The sequence below is a fragment of the Leptodactylus fuscus genome, chromosome 2 (genome assembly GCF_031893055.1).
Source record: "Leptodactylus fuscus isolate aLepFus1 chromosome 2, aLepFus1.hap2, whole genome shotgun sequence".
Classification (NCBI taxonomy): Eukaryota; Metazoa; Chordata; class Amphibia; order Anura; family Leptodactylidae; genus Leptodactylus; species Leptodactylus fuscus.
The window spans coordinates 37,676,461-37,699,650 of NC_134266.1; the positions used below are offsets into that span (position 1 = coordinate 37,676,461).

Here is a 23,190-nt window from a genome sequence, read left to right on the forward strand (position 1 = left end):
ATAGTATCAAACAGTGTATGGTAAGCTTGTATGTTTTGGCAAATCTGTCACTTGTCATAATTGTTAAAGGGGCTCTATCAGCAAAACCATGCTGCTAGAGCCCCACATATGCGTGCATAGCCTTTAAAAAGACTATTCAGGCATTGTAAAAGTTATATTAAACTACCCCCCAGTTTTAAAATAATAACCTAAAAAAGAATATCTACTTACCGAACATGCACGCTGGGCGGGCATTCAGGGTGTGTCTTCTTCTTCATCCACGCCTCCTCTTCCTCCGATGTCCTCCGGTCCCGTCTTCCTCCGGCGCTCGCGAACGGACTTTGATAAAGAAAAATGACCTGGGTGCATGCGCAGTAGTATGCGGCTTCTGCTACTGCGCATGCGCCCAGGTCATTTTTTTTTTTTTTTATCAAAGTCCGTTCGCGAGCGCCGGAGGAGGACGGGACCCGAAGACGTCGGAGGAAGAGGAGGCGTGGATGAAGAAGACGGCGCACCCTGAATGCCCACCCGCCGAGCACGTTCGGTAAGTTTATCACATTCTGTTTTAGGGTTTTATTTTAAAACTGGGGGTAGTTTAATATAACTTTAGTGGTGCCTGAATAGCCTTTTTAAAGGCTATTCACGCATATGTGGGGCTCTATCAGCATGATTTTGCTGATAGAGCCCCTTTAAGTTTGTTCACTTTAAGTTCTTCACGTCGTTTTTTGGCTTTCTCCCAATAGGTTTGGAATATTCCCTTGTGTATTCCTCCAACAGCTTTAGAGAGTCCCTCACACCAAGGGTATGTCAAGAGGGTCGTACTTTACATACTAGGCCTTTCCATAGTAAAAATAAAAAAATCCCTGTACAGTGTTCAATTACCCCTTTCTGTGTGTCCAGTGATGGTGTTTGGACCACCTATAGAAGTCTCCAGCTCAGGACCTTTTATGTACCATTTTGTATAGGACCTGAAAGTGAACAATTATTCATATAGCAATAAAAAAGGGCAATCGGAGCGGCGAGTATTAACCCCTTCTGAGCATTTAAGAAAATAATATAAAAAATTCTAACCTGACACCACGTTTAAGGGTTCTCTGGGTGTTGTGGCAATAGTCGGCTTGTCTAAACTATATGGGAAAGGTTCCTCTAAGCGCTTTACATGTATTACTGTACTATGGTTTTGGAGAAGCAGTTCTTTGTGACCATAGTGGAGAGGTGTTATATTAAGAACTAAGGGGGAATAAAACCAGCACTTAAAATAACCAATGTGCTCTGTCTGAAGCCTGCAGACTATTGGAGATCCATCTGCGTAAGTTGTCCTGTTCGTGCATCTATTGACCTCACAAACATCCAGCCAATAACCAGATGTATGGGAACGGTCGTTTGTGCAGTTTAACCACAGTACGGTATAAGTATATATCGAAATATTTATGGGCCTTGTAACCGCTCAATTCTAATGTTGGAACAAATTCAGTTTTGGTATAAAACTATTGAATTTCCATTGTGAGAAACAATTTGTATTGTAGCGTGTTTAAAGGGGTTTTCATTGTCTATGAAGGCCTCCTTGTTTTTAGATCTTTGCTTGCAGTCATTGGATAGAAAGGGTTGTATGAGGATTAAAACCTATGTGTGATCAGTGGGGGTCCTAATGCTGGAACCTCTATGGATCCCCAGTTGTCTGATGCTTTTCACCTACCCTGTGTACAACATCTTTTAAAGAGGGTGTAGTTGTAATTTTTTTTTCTCTAGCCCTGACCTTTCTGGTTGCTGTTAGTTCCAGCAGAGTTATGCTCTGCTGTCAGGTGGGCGGTCCTTGGCTGGAGCAGAAAGACATGGTCCGCCCATCTGACTGCAACATTTGTAACAGTAGTGATTGCTCAGGAATGGTGGGGGCTAGAGAACAAAATTCTGACTGTACCAGAATCGGAGGAGCAGTGCCTATTAAGGTTGTGTATGCATGTTGGTCAGTGGGCTGTCCTGGTGGTAGAGCCCCCAACAATTGGACACTTGGCCACTATCATGTGGATATTTGTTTATTTAGTATTCAGTATCAGAGCCCTACTTGGAAGGAGCTGTGCAATAATGCAAGCAGGTCATAACCTGGACAGGTTTGCAGTCTTTGCAGGTAACAATGAATGTCTCCTTGTATATTATAAGATTGATAGATCTCTTAGTATAGCATTCATAAGGTCGGATTAGGTGCAGGTTGTGTTGACCGTGCATTGTCAGCTGGATATGTACTACTCTCCCTAGTAGGAATGCTGTAGCATACTGAGAGTAGTAATTCCAAGCATGTACAGGTTGAGTATCCTGCGGTGCATGGCTGAGATTGGCCATCCTGTGCCTGTGGTTTTTCGGGCATTTCACCCAGGATTGGCATGTAACCACCTCAGAAGACACACAGCACAGCTCCAGACCCCCGTCCGCAGACTTCATGTCAGACGCTTTGGCTTTAAGCTTGTTCTGGAAGCTGCGGTGACAGACAATATTCATCATCCTCTTCAGATGCAGTTTGTTGGCAGCCTGCGCATCCCCACTCTGGGCCCCCGAACAAATGTGGTTCCATCCAACGCTCACCCCTCTTCCCTCCTTCCATCTCTTCCCCCCTCCTTCCCAGATGTGCTGTGCCTTTAAAAAAAAAATAAAAAGGGAGAAGGTGGAAGTGATGCTGTAAGAAACATCTGTATAGTAGAGTCAGACGTGGTGCAGCTGCTGCTTAGCCCTGGCAGGCTGTGAGCTGCTGTCTGCTGGGGTTTACTTCTGTCTGCATTGAAACATGTCTTAAAGAAGGGGGGTAAGGAGAGGGAAAGGAGGGGGTGGCATGCGGCCAGCACCACTTACCCTGCCCTCTCCTCCCAGCCCCCCTCCTTCCCTCTGGGGCCAGACATGGAATTAATCTCCTCTTTCTGCTCTGGGTACTTCAGATCGCTGGCAGCACACGGCAGGATGTGGGATCTCTCTTTCTCTCTCTGCGCCTTGGCTGACTTTTTTACCTCTCGAAGAATTTGGAAGGCCGTGAGATTCCCCCCTCTCCCCTCCTTGCCCTCCTCCATCCCCCCCTCCCTTCTCATCCCCGCCTCAGCGCAGTGAAGTTTTTCAGCCTGCTGATCTCCCTGCTGTGGCTTTGCCCTAATAGATTTCAGATGTTGACACTGTTGACTTCAGTACCAAACTATTTTACATGTGATCTGCTGTATTTCCTGAGGAAATCTGCAAGATATTTATTAAGAACTAATAAAATAAACCTCTCCCTGAGATTTGAGGTAGTATTCAATTCTCCGAGCTGTTCTGGTTTCCCCTCTCACCCAGGCTGTTTGTAACCTTTCGTGTTAGCAGGAAAACAAAATTGGTTTGGAGGAAGAAAAAAAAAAAATTGGCTTGAAAAAATTGGCTATTATGTATAGATGCGGGTCATTCGGTCAGACTGTCGATGTATGTAATTATTTATTATACTGATATATGCGCTCACATTAGTGCTAGCAGCGCACCTTGTCCCGCACTCAATACAAATTGATTTCTACAAAATGATCTGCACCCCCCCCCCCCTTTTCCTTTCTTTTGTTATTCTGTCGAGTTCAACGTAAGTTGCGCTTTTCTCCATTAATCAATATCCCGGCTCTGCTGCAACGATCACCATTATTATTATTTTTATTTTTTTTTTTTTGCACTTAAAACTATATTTAGGTTGCACCAGGTAAGTGTGAGCAACATTAGTGGTTTGTCTAATTTTAGAGTATTTCAACCTAAAAATTAAAAAGGTAAAAAACCTAAAAATAAAATGTCCTTGATTTGCCCTTTATGAACAGTTAAAGACTTAAAAAATAAATAAAATAAATAAAAAAATCTGCTGCTCCCATTCTGATGGTCCCCAATGGTGGTTGCTTCCCGATCTATCTGTATATAATATGATAAAACTGCCACTAAGCCTGTGGCACTGGCTAATTAGGAAGTAGAGACCAGCAGGGAGTCTTGGGACAGGATCAGAAGGGAATTGTTGTATAACTTATTTTCTATTTCTATTTTAAATGGCCAAAAAGAGAGGCATTCAGTATTTTCAGGTTATTGTACCTAAAACCTGCCATATCTGGTAATTGGCATCCTCAAGGCTTAGGAGAAGGTTTTTTTTTTAAATAATAATAATAATAATGGTAATAATAAAAATATCATCATCCAACATCAGTCTGTAGCAGTTTAACACTACCTAAACTTTTGTTCAAAGGTTGAAGGGATCAGCAAATATGCCCCACTGATTCAATAGATGGCACTAGAGATAGTTTAAATAATAATTATCATTATGTATTTTGTTTCAAGTCCACTCCAGAAGGAAAAATAAACTATCTCTAGTGCCATCTATTGAATCAATGGGGCCTATTTGCTGATCCCGTCAAACGTTGAACAAAAGTTTAGGTGGTGTTAAACTCTTTCAGATTTATCACAGTGACTGATGTTGGATGACGACTCTGGTGCAGCTTTAGACTGTCTAATCTATGTTTACACCCCCCTATTTGGCTTAGTTTTAAACAGAGTACCAAAATTTTGGTGCATTTGTGATGAGCGGGGTCTTGCCTTAAGCTCTTTTTCTGCTAAGCCGTCCACTCTTTCCACCATGCCACAACCCCTTAAAGAGGATTTTTCACCACCTCCATCAATTTTTGTTCTTAATATGTGTTAATAGTTGTATCTCCAGCACAGTTGGAATTTTCTCTCTAGCCACAACCATTCCTGAGCAAGTGCAAGGTAGTTTTGGTGCCAGGTGTGCTATTTGAGTTCTGTAATGTCAGATGGGCAGTGTCAGGCAGGGTGTGTGGCTCAGAGCTCCAATAAGAGGCAGCCAGTGTCAGAGCTCAGAGTCACACCTCTTGTCTGCTCCTGCCTGACACCGCCCTCCTGACAGTGCAGAGTCTAAATGGCATATCAGGCACCAAAACTAACAGCATTGCTTGTTTGGGAATGGTGAGGGCTAGAGAACAAATTTCAACTGCGCTAGAATTGGTAGAGCAGCAGATATTAAATGATGCAAAGAGCTGGACTTGTTGGAGGTGGTAAAAGGTTCTCTTTAATGTGCAGAAAGAGTGCAGTTTATATGCAAGTTTTTTTGGTGTAAACTCTGCCCAACTTCTGGCACAGTGACCGCTAAAACATGACCAAGGATCTAGGCCACATCTGTTCTGGGTGGTAAGTTTTTTAGGGGAAGAACTAGACCATTTCAGGAAGAGCTGGACAGGGAAAGCAGCTGTCGGTGGTAAGATCTGTGGAATTACTTTAAGGCTGAGTCCCCACGGTTCAGAAACGTTGCTGTGTTTTTTGTTGTTTTTCTTTTGTTCTGTTTTTTTTTTTTTTTGCTTGCCGAGGGGAACCTGAAAAGTTCCCTTTTAATGATGTTAGAAGTTATATAGAATTTTTTTTTTCACTTTTATGTAATCATATTATTCATATAAAAGGTTTCCTCAATATAAACTACTTACAACTATACATCATATTAAAATGTTGCACCATTTACCTGATTTCCATTTAGGTCACGTGATCACATCTATAACATGTCATATACACTGCCTCTGACATCTGTGCATGTGGGTTCAGCTTTAGGCAAGGAGGCGGAGCTAGTTGTGGTAGGCATACACTGCCCCTCTGACCTCTGTCCCATTGCGCTGAGGTTGGGAAGGGCAGTAGAGACACTTGGTCATGTGGTACTGTGACGTTTCGTTTGCAGGTCTCCATTCTTACAGGGAACTTGCAAACGGAACGTCACCGATGTGGTCATGTGACATGAATGGGACTCAGGTGAACCTGGCTAAATTTTAACTTCTTGTATATTTAGTAAGTTGTTCGTATGGAGGAATCCTATTATATGAATAATATTTTAATACAACAAATAACCCGTTTAATGTGTAGCTTTTACATTTATGAGCATATTAGAATTAGAGGGGTTGTCTGGGCTCTGTCACATCTTTTGATACTGTTGAACTACCCTGGTGATAGTTCCAATGGCAAATAATAATTATATATATTAGTCAAGGCTTGGAACAATCTTACAGTGGTTATGAAATTGCCTGGCATAAACAATGATCGATTCTAATATTAAAAGAAAATAATATAAGGACAAATAACCAAGTGATGATTTTGTTTTCTTTTGGGGGTTTTCAGGTTTTTTTTTTTGGTTTTTTTTAATGGCCCATCCTAGGACTCCTTTGGGTGTTTGGCCCATTCTCTGTTTTACATAGTGAACAGAGTCTGAAGCAGATGACTCAGCTCTGTTACTGCAGCTCAGCTCCCATTGATATCCATAGAAGTAAAGATGCAGCAACACAGTTAGGTAACCTCATCAAAGAGAGCCAGCATATCCTACATATGGCGGCATAAGCTACCGTATATACTCGAGTATAAGCCGAATTTTTCAGCAATTTTTGTGCTGAAAACGCGGCTTATACTCGAGTGAAGTGCAAAAAGCCCCACATAGAGCTCACGATGTACCGTATATACTCGAGTATAAGCCTAGTTTTTCAGGGTTTTTTTTTTTTTTTTGGGGGGGGGGGGGGATGGGTGTATGACCAGCCACAATAGTAATGTATAGAATCTCCCATAAAATAGTAAATAAAAAAAAAGAAAGAAACTTAAAAAAAAAAAAAATAAAAGTTGTAAATCCCTCCTTTCCCTAGAATACATATAAAAGTAGAAAATGACTGTGACACACATACACATTAGGTATCCCTGTGTCTGACAGTGCCCGGTCCACTGAATATAGGGGATCTGCAGTGCTCCTGTTCTGTCAGGAAAGGGTTAATAGAAGCACTGCAGATCCCCTATATTCAGCCAGACTGAATTCCAAGTGGGGGAAAAAAAATCCCCTTCCCCAGCATCTACTGCACCCAAAAACTCCGACCATTTTAATTTTTGAAATTTTCCAGTAGCTGCTGCATTTCCCCCCTAGGCTTATACTCGAGTCAATAAGTTTTCCCAGTTTTTTTTGTGGAAAAATTAGGGGCCTCGGCTTATATTCGGGTCGGCTTATACTCGAGTACATACGGTAATTACAGATTCACTATAAGAGGGCATTCACACAGAGTAACGCGGCGCTGATTCTGCCACACTAACTCGCGTAAGAATCAGCGCTGCAAAACAGAACATTGACTTCAATGGGTTCCGTTTAAAGCGCGTAACGCATTGAAATCAATGGAAGGCTTTTTAACCCATTGATTTCAATGTGTTACGTGTGTTAAACGGAAACCATTGAAGCCAATGTTCTGTTTTGCAGCACTGATTCTTACGCGAGTTAGTGTGCCAGAATCAGCGCCGTGTAAATGCCCCCTAATAGTCACAATACATTGTAACCTTAACCTTTTCTTTTATCTTTTTATTTATTTTATTTTTCAGTTTGTGGCACAAAGATTTAGTGCCCGTGCGATGAGCCTTTATCCATATTGTGTGCTTCGCAGGACTTACAATTATGTGCTGGGAATTCTTGTTCTATTCTACGCTGTTTGTCTATCTGTACCCTGGGTCTGTTATGACTTGGCACTAGAAGAGAAGATTTGCTTAATAAGTGCTACAAATAAAAAGCCTTATAATTTTAATTGGCAGGGAACCGTCATTCCTTGCGATGTTTCAGCCTTGCCCTGGACATGTGCATGGCAGTCTTGTGCTTTAGACTGGCACAAGTGTTTCTCTGCTGAGCCTGTCCTGGGAACAAGTGTTTGTTTTACATCTGGCATGAAGGGGAACAAAACACCATTACACCATCAGGAATGTTCTTCATTTATTACATTATAGTATCCCCAGGATTGGGGTTAACTGCTTTAGGGCTGTGCCAATATCCACCTTTTGGCATCAATATGTCATTTTTTTTTTAAAGTAAATAAATGTTAAAGTTTAGTTACTTTAAAGAGGATCTTTCGCCACCTCCAACAATTCCAGTTTTCATCATCTGTAAATAGTAGCTGCTTCACTGATTCCAGCGCAGTTGGAATTTTTCCTCTAGCCCCCACTGTTTCTGAGCAATAAGTGCTGTTAGTTTTGGTGTCTGATATTGTACTTAGGCTTTGTACTGTCAGGTTGGTATTTCAAAGCTCACACCCCTTGCTTCTGCCTGACACTGCCCTCCTGAGTGTTTGGTGCCTGATATGCTATGTAGACCCTGTACTTACAGCACTTACTCGGGAAAGGTGGGGACTAGAGAATAAATTCCAACTGTGCCCAAAGCAGGGGAGCAAGGCCTAATAAATGGTGCTGGGGCTGGACTTGGCAGAAGTGTCCTCTCTAAAGGGTTTGTTTGCTCTTATAATATTGATTTTTTTTAATTTTTTTTTTTTTTTTGCTAACCTTGCAATTACAGATATGCATGGATATATGGATGTGTTTTTTGTTTTCTTAAACCACTCCCTGGGCCTAATTAATTTTTTTTTTTTTTTTTTTTTTTTTTTTAGCCTGGACAACTTCTTTAAGTTTCTTTTGATATTGACAAGGTTTTTTTTATATGGCTTTAGACATTAAATTAAGCAATTTGTCAAAAGAAGTTTTCCATCTATAAATCTTGCAAAAAAAAAAATAGTTTCATTCATATGCAGATGAGGGCTGAGTGCTTTGTCCTGGAATCTAGAGGTGAGACCAAAGCCTAGACAAGATACGGCAAACCCCAGAGCAGCCGTGGTTTACATGAAATAGGGGGTTGAAAGATGAATATTGGAGGTATATTTGGAAACTGCAGAATCGCCTTTACAAGGTACTACAGGTTAAGTTTATAACAAATTTACTGCTGACAGACTCTTCACCCCTCCCCCACGGCTCAAGCTACCGATATATACCTAGCATTCTGACTTTGATGGCTTATCTTTACCACAGGTCTTCAATATTACATCTGTGGTATTTTATCCATGTTACACCAATCTTTTGTTTGACAGGGCGAGCATTTGGGCAAACCCTACAGAATCTGCATGGTTTGGGGCCATTTATTTATCAATGGCAGTGCAGGATAATAAAGCTTTGTTACATTGACGTAAATGGGACAAAACTGCAATACCCTGCACAACCAATCAGATTTTGATGACCTATCCTTAGGACACCTGAAAATTGCTATAGGCTAAGGCCACACGTGGCATCCTGCAGCAAAAAAAAAAAAAAAAAAGCGCTGGGGGACACACGGTGGCTCAGTGGTTAACACTGTAGCTTTGCAGTGCTGGAGTCCTGGTGTTCAAATCCCGCCAAGGGCAAAAACCATCTGCAAGGAGTTTGTATGTTCTCCCCGTGTTTGCATGGATTTCCACCCCATGTTCCAAAGACATACTGATAGGGGAAAAAAAATGTACCGTATATACTCGAGTATAAGCTGACCCGAATATAAGCCGAGGCCCCCAATTTTACCACAAAAAACTGGGAAAACTTATTGACTCGAGTATAAGCCGAGGGGGGAAATGCAGCAGCTACTGGAAAATTTCTAAAATTAAAATGGTCGGAGTTTTTGGGTGCAGTAGTTGCTGGGGAAGGGGAGGGGGTGTTTTGGTTGTCTGTCTGCCCCTTCCCTGAGCTTGAGAACTGGGTTTTTTTCCCCCTCTTGGAATTGTCTGGCTGAATATAGGGTATCTGCAGTGCTCCTATTAACCCCTTCCTGACGGAACAGGAGCACTGCAGATCCCCTATATTCAGTAGACCAGGCACTGTCAGACACAGGGATACCTAATGTGTATGTGTTTCACAGTCATTTTATACTTTTATATGTATTCTAGGGAAAGGAGGGATTTTAGACTTTTATTTTATTTTTTTTTAAAGCTTTTTTTTCCCTTTTTTTTCTTTTCTTCTTTAATATTATATAGGAGATTCTATACATTACTATTGTGGCTTGTCATAGATTTCCCCCCCAAAAAACAAACAAACAAACAAAAAACAACAAACTGAAAAACCAGGCTTATACTCGAGTATATACGGTACATTGTGAACTCTATGTGGGACTCACAATCTACATTTAAAAAAAAAATGGCTGCAGGAAAAGGAGCAGCGCCATCTCATTGCGCAGGTTTCCTCTGCGGATTTTCTGCTTCAATTATATCTATAGGGAAACCGCTGGCGTATCCGTAGGTAAAATTGGCATGGTGCGATTTCCAAATCCGCAACAATTTTGTAAATCACTGCGTTTATTTCACTGCAAAGTGGGCATGAGATTCACTAGAATCCACTTTGCTGTGACTGTAAAACGCTGCGTTTTTTTTTTCCCCGCGGTGTCTACTCCACGTGGGGCCTCGGCCTAAATCTGATGTTGCGAAGGAGTTAATAAGATTACAGCTACTGCTTGTGGTTTTACGGGCCAGTTTCTAACTGCATTTATTTTAATGCCCAATTTCTAAAGAAACTTTAGTGGGTTTATTGAAAATATTTTAGACATCCCTATATTCTCTTATATAATTATTGCAACAGACTACAATCGGCCCTCCGACAGCCGGGACTTTTATGCTGAGTTTTCCCTTTTTCCATAGTACATTACATATGAATTTTTGAGGAACTTTCTTTGTTTATTGTCTCCAAAGTAACGCTATTGCATCAGAGAATTGAGTCCAATTTGGTTTAGCTGTGATCTTTTTGTCGTGTGAGTGTCTGAGTTTAGTATGAGATTATTCCTCTGTTTCAGTTCCTGGGGCAAAAGGAACTGAAAGAGAATAAAGATTAAAGAAATTGGCTTTGGTTCACACGCTATATTCACTGTTCACACCCTGCACGGAGTCTTTCTACCAATAGCTGGTGTGGGTGTCTTATTCGGAGCTTTGGAGTCTTAAGTATATAGAAGGCAACAGTATATAAGGCTGAGCGTGTGGTATGATTTGGCAATCCACCTTAGGATCTGATTAGTATGATGATAGCAGGTTATATCTGTATGACATTGATCACGGCGTGATGAGAGATGGATGGATAGATTTATAATAATCAGTTTTGTAATATTTCACACGGTGCAGGTCTGTGGTGTGTGTTGGTTGCGTGGTTTACGGTTTTATGCTTAGTCTATCAGCAGGTAAATCTCTATCAAACTAATGACCGCACCTTGCAGAGCTGCTTCTACACTTTCCAAAGGTGCCTTTATTATTCTGCATTGCTGCTCCATTTTTTATGAATAGTGTTATATTATAATCCAAATTAGCTGAGTGGCATTTCTACTCCTGCTGGGGTTTTACTGTCCATTCCAAATAATTGCAGGCAAAATGGAAGATGCCTCTCAAGTAATGGGAGCTGGGTATTATCTAGAATAGAAGATGAAGCTCCAGCTAAAGAAGAAACTCCTCCATGTGGAGGAAACGCAGCGTTTTGTGGATTTTGATCCAAAGTCAAGAGTGTAGTTAAAGGGGCTCTATCAGCAAAATCATGCTGCTAGAGCCCCACATATGCGTGAATAGCCTTTAAAAAGGCTATTCAGGCACCGTAAATGTTATATTAAACTACCCCCCAGTTTTAAAAAGAATGTGATCTACTTACGCATCGTGCACGCTGGGCGGGCATTCAGGGTGCGCCGCCTTCTTCATCCATGCCTCCTCTTCCTAGGAATGTCCTCGGGTCCCGTCTTCCTCCGGCGCTCGCGAACTGACATTGATAAAAAAAAAAAAAAAAAAAATGGCCTGGGTGCATGCGCAGTAGTTGTAGTAGAAGCCGCATGCTACTGCGCATGCGCCCAGGCCATTTTTTTTTATATCAATGTCAGTTCGCGAGCACCGGAGGAGGACGGGACCCGAGGACATCGGAGGAAGAAGAAGACGGCGCACCCTGAATGCCCGCCCAGCGTGCACGATGCGTAAGTAGATCGCATTCTTTTTTAGGGTTTTATTTTAAAATGGGGGGGGGGGGAGTTTAATATAACATTTACGGTGCCTGAATAGCCTTTTTAAAGGCTGTTCACGCATATGTGGGGCTCTAGCAGCATGATTTTGCTGATAGAGCCCCTTTAACAGAAAGGAAACGTCTTAAGAGCTGCCATTCCCTATGTAGCCACTCCTGACTTTGAGTCAAAAAAAAAAAAGCATCAAAATCTGCAACAAAAACCCCCAAGTGTTTCTGCAATGTGGGGCCTTTAGCCTAAAGCCCTTTTTTTGTTCATTTTCTTAAGAATGAAACTCTAATTTTCATGAAAATGGAGCAGCAAGGCAGTATAAGAAAGGCAGTGTAGAAGCCGCCGTATAAGATACTTTCATCAGTTTGTTGTTAAAGAGGACCTTTCACCATATCTGGGCACATGCAGTGTTATATACTGCCAGAAAGCTGACAGTGCGCTGAATTCAGCGCACTGTCGGCTTTCCCGATCCGTGCCCGGTGTAAAGCGCTATCGGTCCCGGTACCGTAGCGCTTTACAGTCAGAAGGGCGTTTCTGACCATTAGCCAGAGACGTCCTTCTGCCTCGCGGCGCCAATCGCGCTGTGCTGTGGAGCGAGGAGGAACGCCCCCTCCCTCTCCTGATAATGCTAGTCTACGGACAAGCTGTGTGAGCAGAGGAAGGGGGCGTTCCTCCCCGCTCCACAGCACAGCGCGATTGGCGCCGCGAGGCAGAAGGACGTCTCTGGCTAATGGTCAGAAACGCCCTTCTGACCATAGAAGAGCTACAGTACCGGGCCGTAAGCTCTTCACACCGGGCACAGATCAGGAAAGCCGACAGTGCGCTGAATTCAGCGCACTGTCAGCTTTCTGGCAGTATATAGAACTGCCTGTGCCCGGATATGGTGAAAGGTCCTCTTTAATTTTCCTGCTGACGGACTCCCTTTAATCCCCCAAAAAGTAAAAAAAAATTACGACTTGTAATGGAATTTCTAGCACAATTTACAAGAAACTTAAGTGATTTCCTACAAGCAGTCTACTAGTCAAGAACCTGTTGTGTGTCCACAATCTGACCTATATACTGACTTAACAGATCTGTGGCAGGCCTGAAATGTGTATGACAGTGGTTTGTTTGTTTTTTTTTCTTTCTCCCCTCTTTCTACCTATCCTTAAACTAAGTGGTGGCAGCAGTAGTAGGGTAAGTTCACACAGAGTTTTTTGGTCAGAATTTTGAGTCCGTATCCACCTCAAAATCCTGACCAAAAAGACGGCTTCCATTGAAATCAATGGGAGCTGCTCAGGAGTTTTTTCTGGGAGCCATTTCTTTCGGGTCCCGGAAAAAAGAAGCGAGGTGCTCATTCTTCAGGCTGTGTCGCCTCGTGATTCGGCCTGAAGACACTCTCTCCTCTGGACTAGGCCCATTCATAGGACCTAATACCGACCAGAGTGCGTGACTCGATGCCGGTGCACTGCACTGGCTTTAAGTTGCGCCTACCTGTTTTTTGGACCAGAACCTGAGGTGGCCTCAGCCTCAGGTTCCGATCCAAAAAACCCGTGTGAACTTAACCATAGTAGTAGAATAAATTAACTCTGTGCTCCCTCAAGGTGGTAATTTGTCGGTCTACAGCTCTTTGACATTACAGAGTTAAGTATTCCAGATTTTTTATGCTCTGTACTGGATCCGGGTCGCTTAGTATAAATACCAATGTGTAATATGGATCTCATTCAAATATCATACTGATCCATTGTTGTTCTGTTCTTTTGGATTACAACGGTTGAATATATATACAGTGGTGGCCAAAAAACCCTGCACCATTTCACAAAATGTAATGATCGTAGCAAATATGATTTCTTGTATTTTTCCATTTTTATCTTCCTCTTTCCTGGATGACAAATATTTGGCAATTTTGTACATGATGTCACGTGACATTTTTCAGCCGATTTCGTAGTACATAGTACATATGCATATATCATATCACCAAAATATTTTGGGTGTATTTTCTTGTATAACGTGTGCCAGTTCTTCTGTTGTGCGTGGTACTGTGACTGTGTACTGTGCAGTCAGCACTGACCGGACTATGTCAGGGCGTGGGGACGACTCCCTAACTGGTATCGCCCAGATGTCAAGCTTCTTCATATATTTCTAAGAGGAATAACACCGGTACAGCACCACGCACAGTTTGAGTTTTTGAGAAATGAGATATTTACCAAATCAGAAATGTCGGCCAAGGCGATAAGTTCTCTTTCGTTCCAGAAGGATATAAGGGGTTGTCCTATATAGTGGCTGAAACCCCTCCCCGGTGCCCAATAGTTGCGTGATACTCCAGTAATGATCATTGGTGCTTGGTTTGTCTGCAGTCCTCGGTTGTTACTTCATATAAAGTCCCATACCGGCCAACTCTCTTATGTGTGCAGTTGTGTTATTGCCTTGTGGCAGGGTTTCCCGGGCCGATCCTCACTAGTATTTGATTACTTTGTTAGTTGCAAACATTGTGCCAAGGAATGAAGTCTGGACTGTTTTTGCTCCCGGGTCTGTCCATGTGCATGATGTGGTTTGGGCATATGAGTTGTTTGTTGGCTTCACCTTTATCGTCCAGCTGTTGGTATAAAGTAGCTGTCTGCTCCTGTGTGTCAGACAGACGGGTGCTGGGCTGCCCACTTCCTCTGATTTCTGGTGGGATTCTCTGCCAGAGCTTTGTCTGGATATGGACTGATTCATGGATGAAACCTTCAGTGTGTCTGAGAGATAAAACCCAGCTAATAACTTGCAGGTGCTGTTAGGTGAGCGTGGTCTGTCCTTTCCCACTGGGTACTTGGCAGGGTCATTGTTTTTTGACTCTGACAGTACATATGATAAATGGTTGGGGTCTGACTTTTACAGGACATGGACGTCAGCTGACATGAAACAACTGTCTGCAGAAGGCTTACACTTCCAGCAAAAGCTAAATGCACAGCTTCACTATTGTGCAAGAGACCTGACTCTGTACTCACACAGACAAATGCTCCCAACTACTTTATTTTTTTTTACTTTTTAAAGGTGCACTTAAATGTAATATTAAAGGGTTTTCTGTACGTTACATAGAGATGACCCAGAAACCCCAACAATCACTTTCTGAAGGTATCACCAGAGGTCAGGTGAGCGTGGCTTCTGCTTCACAAGCCACTTAAGTCACTTTCATTCATCAGGTGGGCTATCTGCCCGATTCTATGTACATCACTTTGTATTCTGTCAAGTGGCTGCAGTCTCTTCAAATAGCTGATCTGAAGTGGTCCTGGCTGTCGGACATCTATTGATCAGGCATTAAAGGGATCCTATCATTAGAATCCCTTTTTTTTTTCTAACTAACACATAGGAATAGCCTTAAGAAAGGCTATTCTTCTCCTACCTTTAGATGTCTTCTCTGCGCCGCCATTCGGTAGACATTCAGTTTTCTAGCAGCACTGGGGGCGGGCTCCAGTGCTCAAACAGCACTGGGGGCATCCAGCGCCGCCTCCATCTTCTTCAGGAACCAGCCTCTACGCGTCATCTTCCGGCCTGGCTTTCAATCTTCTACGCATGCACAATAGTCTCTGCCAGTGGGCCTCGGGCAGAGCCGACTGCACCTGCACGCGGCCATTTTTTGTGGCAGTTTACTACAAGAGCTTGCGTAAGCGGCCACAAAAAAATGGCCGCGCACAGGTGCAGTTGGCTCTGCCCGAGGCCCAGTGGCAGAGATGATTACGCATGCGTAGAAGATTGAAAGCCAGGCCAGAAGACGACACGTAGAGGCCGGTTCCTGAAGAAGATGGAGGCGGCGCTGGAGAGTTCTCTCGCAGCATTGTGGACGATGGGAACCTATGACTGTCAGATGCCCACTGCCTGTACAGTGATACCCGTCAAGAAGTATATGCTGGGAAGTCCTCCTGACCTATACCTCCGATGGACCCCTCATACTATATATTTGTATTATTCATCAACATGAACCTATTGCACCATTCCCATTGCACACTGTAGGCTTCTGTCTGTCCTCTTGCGCTCGTCAGCTCCCCTGGTGGATGCACAGAGTAGTGCAGGACCCGTGAGGCCAGTCTGTGTCGTTGCCTCTTCCTTCCATTGTCTGTTGTGTCATTTCCTTTTGCTGGATTGTGACTGAGAGCAGCGCTGCCTTGTACCTTTAGCAGAGCCGCTGGCAAGGGGACGTGTTTATCCCTTTTCCTGGAGATTATCTGTGCAAGCGCTCTCTGACAGTTACAATAACAAGGGCTGTGCGTTGTGTTTCCCAGAGAAAGGGCCCTCTCTGCTGAAAGATGTATAGCACTAATTAGAAATACATAGCATCCGGCCACATGGCAGCTTTCTCCTCACCGCCCGCTTCCTGCTTTCAGACAACTTTGACGACAGTTGGTTTATGTTTTCCATGAGTATAATGTTCTCTGAGAAACAAGAGAATGTGTCTGAGATCAGTGGGAAGAGCCGGTAATGGATGACTTTCCTCTACCCAGGTAGATTTACTACCTGCAGGAGACAACCAAGCTGTGCCATGTGTTGCCCCTTGTCGTGCTGAGAGCCGCAGGCCTCTAAATTACCCATTTGTTGGGAATAATTCTCCAATGTGCAATATGGAAAATGAGTCTATCACTATGTGACATGTTCACACACACGCTTGTTATATTCATATGAGCATATGTTTATGTTTAGTTTACGTACAGCTATATTTCTATTGTTCTATACGTTCTTATTCTATACAATTAAAAAAATAAAAATTAAAAACCAATATTTATCCTTCTGTTATCATCCGATTAAATGTCTACCTAAGGACTAGTTCACACGGGGATTCTGCATGTGCACATTCCGTCACAGCTTTCTGCTCCGGATTAGGCCCAAACGAATGGACCTAGTCCAGAGGGTGCTGTCACGAGGCGGACGCCGCCGTCAAAATCTGCCCCCTCTTGCCCCCCGTGTGAACTAGTCCTAAGGGTAAGTTCACACAGATTTTTTTGCAGGCTGCTTCAGGAACTAGGAAACGTCTTCTTTTGACTTTTTTTTTTTTTTTTTTAAAGATTGGGGGGGGTCGTCACATTTTTCCTGGCAGTTTTTGCCCCAGCACACTGTATGGACCTAAAAACTTCCTTTTAAAAAAAAAATAGCAGTTTTTGCAAAATGTGTCCAAAAACTATTCCGCTTTTTCTCCCCCTCCCATTGTTTTCAATGGGTTTTTCAAGGTGGAATCTGTCTGAAGAATAGGTCATGTCGCTTAAAAAAATTAGCCAGGAAAAAAAAAAAAATTGCTGCTACTGACTCCCATTGAATTGGTAATATACATGCATTATGGGAATTTTTAGCTTTATTAGTTGGAAAGATCTATCAATAGAACAAGCCAAGTGGCATTTAGACGGTTTTCCTGTCCATGCTGTTTTATGGAGTCCTGTGTTTGTGGCAGTATCATCAGGATACAGGCTGATCTGGTTGTGCAGAGTACATGTGAGTGTCACCTCCATAGGCTTCGTCTGTTATATGGCGGTCCGCTGAGTTTTATTTTCCTGTTATATTCCGTGTGATATTGAACAAAAACAAATGATGGTTTGCAGGTAATACCGATCTGCTGTACGGGAAACCTAAGGCTCTCTTCACATCTAGTTTTTTCTGTTGGTGATGGTAAATATTTTTTCCTGATGAGAAACTTTTTAATGGGAATTTAAGCCCTATACTTCTGTGTACTGTAGGTATAGTGACCTAGAATTCCCATTCTAGAGGACACATTCTTGGGCCCCATAAAGGCAGCGTGCTTGTAGGTGTCTATGAGAAAACCAGATGGATGACACCTAGTCTTATAGGAGCCCATGAAAAGCACAGACATTTCAATGAGTGAGACCGGACAGAAATATGACCTGAGTTATTTGTTTGCACCCGTGACCTTTCCACATGGACATGTGAGCAACACAATTGTATTTATTGGACAAAGAAAACAATAGGCCAGTTTAAAAAAATAATACAAATCTGAAGGCACACTGATCAGCTATATGCCTGTGTACGGCCTGTTCATCACTTGGCCATAACTTGAGTGACTGGGCCTATGGAGATGTGGTGTGCGTGTGCTGTTTTTTTTTTTTTAATAAGCTGTAATTAACTTATGAGATGTGAGGTGGGCTATCTCTGGTTATGAGGTGTGAGGTGGGCTATCTCTGGTTATGAGATGTGAGGTGGGCTATCTCTGGTTATCAGTTGTGAGGTGGGCTATCTCTGGTTATCAGTTGTGAGGTGGGCTATCTCTGGTTATGAGGTGTGAGGTGGGCTATCTCTGGTTATGAGGTGTGAGGTGGGCTATCTCTGGTTATGGGATGTGAGGTGGGCTATCTCTGGTTATGAGATGTGAGGTGGGCTATCTCTGGCTATGAGATGTGAGGTGGGCTATCTCTGGCTATGAGATGTGAGGTGGGCTATCTCTGGTTATGGGATGTGAGGTGGGCTATCTCTGGTTATGGGATGTGAGGTGGGCTATCTCTGGTTATGGGATGTGAGGTGGGCTATCTCTGGTTATGGGATGTGAGGTGGGCTATCTCTGGTTATGAGATGTGAGGTGGGCTATCTCTGGCTATGAGATGTGAGGTGGGCTATCTCTGGATATGAGATGTGAGGTGGGCTATCTCTGGTTATGGGATGTAAGGTGGGCTATCTCTAGTTATGAGGTGTGAGGTGGGCTATCTCTGGATATGAGATGTGAGGTGGGCTATCTCTGGTTATCAGATGTGAGGTGGGCTATCTCTGGTTATGAGATGTGAGGTGGGCTATCTCTGGTTATGAGATGTGAGGTGGGCTATCTCTGGATATGAGATGTGAGGTGGGCTATCTCTGGTTATGGGATGTGAGTTGGACTATCTCTGGCTATGAGATGTGAGGTGGGCTATCTCTGGTTATGGGAGGTGAGGTGGGCTATCTCTGGTTATGGGATGTGAGGTGGGCTATCTCTGGCTATGAGATGTGAGGTGGGCTATCTCTGGTTATGGGATGTGAGGTGGGCTATCTCTGGTTATGGGATGTGAGGTGGGCTATCTCTGGTTATGGGATGTGAGGTGGGCTATCTCTGGTTATGAGATGTGACTTGGGCTACCTCTGGTCTCTCGTACACTTGATGCCATAAGAACACAGTAAAGGTTGAACCACCAAATGTGTTGGTAATATTAATAGAGGACTTTTTGCCCCCTCCACCAATTCCCTCTCTCCTCATCCTTTATTAGGCGTCTCTCCACTGATTCTGGCTTGGTTGGAATTGGTTTTCTCTAGTTTGCACCTTTTCCAGGTGAACCATTCAAATAGTATTGGTGTGTGAGGTATAATTACACTCTCTAAAGTCAAGTGGGTGGTGGTGGCAGGAACAGACAAGGGGGTGTGACTTGGCGGCCATGAGCAGTGGTCGGTATCCCTGCTTCCCTCTTATTTCCCTTTGCCTGCTACTGCCTGACAGCATCCACTTTGCAGATGGTCCTTAAGCATGCTTTTTCTGGATCACATGGCCTGTATATATGACTGAAGTTCCTGGCCGACACTCTGACTAGAGCCCCAGACTCTCATGGTTTTCTATCATGCTGTGAGTCACTGCTTCAATGCCGGACTACTGTCTTGTCATGATTACAGTATGGGACAATAGGCGCAGTGACTCGCCGCATCACAAATATCTATGATCCTATGGGGCTGGGTCACTGAACATGGTATTCTAGGTGATACAGCAGAAACGCAAACCATATTTATCAAACTCTTAAAATTGTTATGGATTTCTATCTAGGATGTTGCGAAGATTTCATTCCTTGCTTTGCAAAAAGTGGGTGAAATCCACAATGGAAGTCTGCAATGTAAGGTGTTATGCTGCAGATTTTTTCCTCCAACATGAAGATGAAATTTAGCAGACTTTTCTGTGCTTAGTATATGTAGGTATTACACATAATTCTATGGCAGATCTGCAGCTTATCCACAATGTGCAGACATCCTAATGGAAGCTTGTGCCAATGTCTGTCTTGGAACCCTTCTCCCGCTCTTACACTTATGTATTCTCTTGCAGATGGACATGTAGATGGCTACCGTTCTGCAGTGCAGGAGCAGGCCACCTCTCTGGGACTGGCAATGTTCTCACTTCTTGTACATAGATGCATCCAGTTACTGAAAATTCTGCGGACCAAGCAATGTAACTCTGGTGAAAAAGGTGAGAGGAGTCTCCCAAGATTCTAATGTTCTCTCTAAGATTTGCCTTTTGTTCTAAATGTTGTGTTTTGTTTTTTTTTCTTCCCTCCAATCAGCTGACGATTCAGAAGACGACATAGAAGTGAAAGTTTCTTCTTTTCCATCTGATCTAAAAGAGCTTCTGCCTAGTGTTAAGGTGTGGTCAGACTGGATGCTGGGCCATCCTGAAACCTGGAATCCACCACCCAATCCACTAACCGTCAGCAAAGAGTAAGTGTTACATCTTATGAGACTTGGAGCTTGAATGTTCTAAATCGGATAATGGTCACGATGTAACTGATGTAACTACACTCTTTGAGTGGCAGGTGTAACAAGAAAACCATAACTTATATTAATAATTTTCGAAAAATATATAAATTAAAGGGTCAGTTCTACCACTGCTTGCCCTACTGACTGCTATGGCCAGGACTTATGGGACAGCAGTGCTTCTGTAACTTCCTGGTGCTAGGTTCACACCTGCGCTTGGGATTCTGTTCTTTGGGTCCAGTTGGAGCCCGAAAAACGGAAACTTAATCCGCTTAAAAAGTAGTTACTTGTGGAGGATATAGTACAGCGGGTTCTGCCGGGTTTCTGCCTGAAAAATGCCAAACTTTTCTCTTCATATTTTTCAAACAGAATGGGGAACGGAATTCCCAAACGGCACTAGTGTGAACCTAGCCTTAGAGGAGATTGAGCGATAAAGGGGCTCTATCAGCAAAATTATGCTGTATGAGCCCCACATATGCGTGAATAGTCTTTAAAAAGGCTGTTCAGGCACCGCTAATCTTATTTTACACCCCCCCCCCACCCCCCTCCCCGTTTTAAAATAAAACTATAAAAACATATATGTAAATCATACCTATCGTGCACGCTGGACGGTGATGTATGATCAGACGTCATCTTCTGGCACGCCGCCTTCTTCTTTCGGTGACGCCCTCCGGGCCTGGATCTTCCCTGGCTTCATCGTCGTCTTCTTCCGGCAGTTCAAATCCGATTGATTCAAATGCGGCGTGTGCGCAGTAGCGCTCCCTCCGGAGCTGCTGCGCACGCTCCTCCATCATTTTTCTCAATGGCAGTGCTCATGCGCCGGATTTGTACCGCCGGAAGAAGACGACGATGTGGGGGGGTGGGCTTAAAACAAGATTAGCGGTGCCTGAATAGCCTTTTTAAAGACTATTCACACATATGCAGGGCTCATACAGCAAAATTTTGCTGATAGAGCCCCTTTAAGGAAACAATGTAGAAATATGCAAATCAGTTTTTTAAAGATGTAAATAAGCAAACACTGTCTCTGTTTGCTGCCCTCTAGGGGTAGCCCTCTTAAACATCATGACTTTTTCAACAAGCCTATTGCTATGATGTGAGGATTTGCCAAACCAATAGATCTTTTCCAAAAGGAACAGAATCCCAGCTGTGGACAGCGCTGTTTCGATTTGGTTGGATCTCTTCAGCACAGCGATGGGAAAACTGGTAGGGAAACTGATCTAACCAGATCGAAACAGCGCTGTCCAAAGCTGGAATTCTGTATCTTTTAGAATAGATCTATTGGTTTGGCAGATCCTCATACCATAACAATAGACTTGTTGAAAAAGTCATGCATGAATAAGAGGGCTACCCCTAGAGGGCAGCAAACAGGCAGTGAAAACTTTGAAAACAGATTTGCGTATTTTTCCCCATAATTCCCCAGTGGAGCGGAAATGATTTTGTAAGACTCCATACGCCTGTGAAGGTGATCTCTCCTTAAGGATTGAAATTATCCCCATAACCTGGAAACAATGTAGTTACAGACACAGAGTAGCTAGATGTGCTGCAATGTTTTCGTAGTACCCCTGTTACTCTGTGGGAGTTGGGCAATTGTGTTGATTCTAATGCCCACATCATTATTACAATATTAGAGAAACTCTTTAGATATCATTGACCCGTCATGGTATACACTACTAGCAAGTACTAGTGGCTTCTCTACTCCTCCTGCTTGCACAGAGCATGTGTAGGAAATTTGCTCATAAATGTCATTGAGTTAGCTCCAGTCTGCTGCTGCCTATGACCATGAGCCTGCTGTAAAGCATATCACTAAATGCCGTTTAATGGAGCAGAGACGAAGCTCGGGCAAGATGGCAATCCCTGTAAGCGCTTACAGAAAATAGAATTATTCTACAATCAGAAAATAAAGACTGAGAAAATTACGTATTTCACTATATACGGTAGTTTTCAGAAATAACATAAACAAATGGTGATACCATCCCTTTAAGCCCTGTCTTCTCTGCAGGAGTTTTACAAGCCTGAAGAAGTTTCTGCAGACTGAGAAACAATAAGAAAGGATTATCTCCTGTTTACTTGTATCATTCTTTTCTAGGCTTAGTGTTCCTTTTAAAAGCTGAAACTTCTATTACCTAACCCTGAGCCCTGTATAAAATACAGCGTATATTGCATGGCGGCCTTGTAAAAGATCTTGTTTTTGACTTGTGGTTAGTACATAAGAAAATGTTAGTGTTTCTGCAAGTTAGTTCTAGAATACCATGTACTAATTCAGGGTTCACGACTGATAAATTCAAAGCGAGTAAGTACTAGAACCGCTACTGTGTAATAGTTATGTGGGTGGATTGTGCGTTGCAAGAATTAGTGTCTGCTAGTGTGAATTTTATCTTTGGTACTTCCTATATTATGTTCTAACTAGCAGTACCCGCGACTTCGTCCGCGGAACCCTGACCCCCTGTGCGACCCACCTGTAGCGCTGCGCAGGCTTCTTCCTTTGCCTTGTGTCCACAGCGGCTCCCTTTTCCTCATCTCCCCCCTGGGGCCCGCTAACCCCCTTTTTTCCTACCCACTCCCTCATGTGCTCACTTCTTTCTCCTACCCCGTGCCCCTTTTCCCCCCTAGCCCCGTGTCCCCGACCCCCCCCCCAACCCCATGCCCCCTTCCCCCGTGTTACCTACCCCGTGCCCCCTTTTTCCCACTACCCTATGCCCCCTTCCCTGTCTTACCTACCCAGTGACCCCTTCCCCCCCCAGACCCTGTGTCACCTTTCCCCCCACCAACCTGTGGCCACGGCCACACCAAACCCCGGGCTCCCGGTGCACCGATGTTACAGGGGTGCCTATGAGGGCCCCCTCCCGCGGCAAGCCATGTGCCCCCATTCCATCTGTGGACGCTGTGGCGGCCCTGTCCCCGACCACCTTCCAGGGGCCCCCGGGTTTACCTGCCCAGGCCCCCCCATTCCCGTGTCCCCCACTGGACCGGCAACCTCC

General features: G+C 43.6%; 1 protein-coding gene across 2 annotated transcripts in view; it reads left to right on the plus strand.

The window, feature by feature from the left end:
• Window positions 1-23,190, plus strand: part of SMG6 (SMG6 nonsense mediated mRNA decay factor) — a 162,649-nt gene that overhangs the window by 38,350 nt on the left and 101,109 nt on the right. Inside the window, exons 11-12 of one of the 2 annotated variants that reach the window (XM_075263595.1) lie at window positions 19,788-19,937; window positions 20,038-20,176. In XM_075263595.1, coding sequence (XP_075119696.1) covers window positions 19,788-19,937; window positions 20,038-20,176 — 289 coding nt within the window. Of the gene's footprint in view, window positions 1-19,787; window positions 19,938-20,022; window positions 20,177-23,190 lie in introns of both variants that reach the window. The other variant, XM_075263594.1, reaches the window with a different exon arrangement.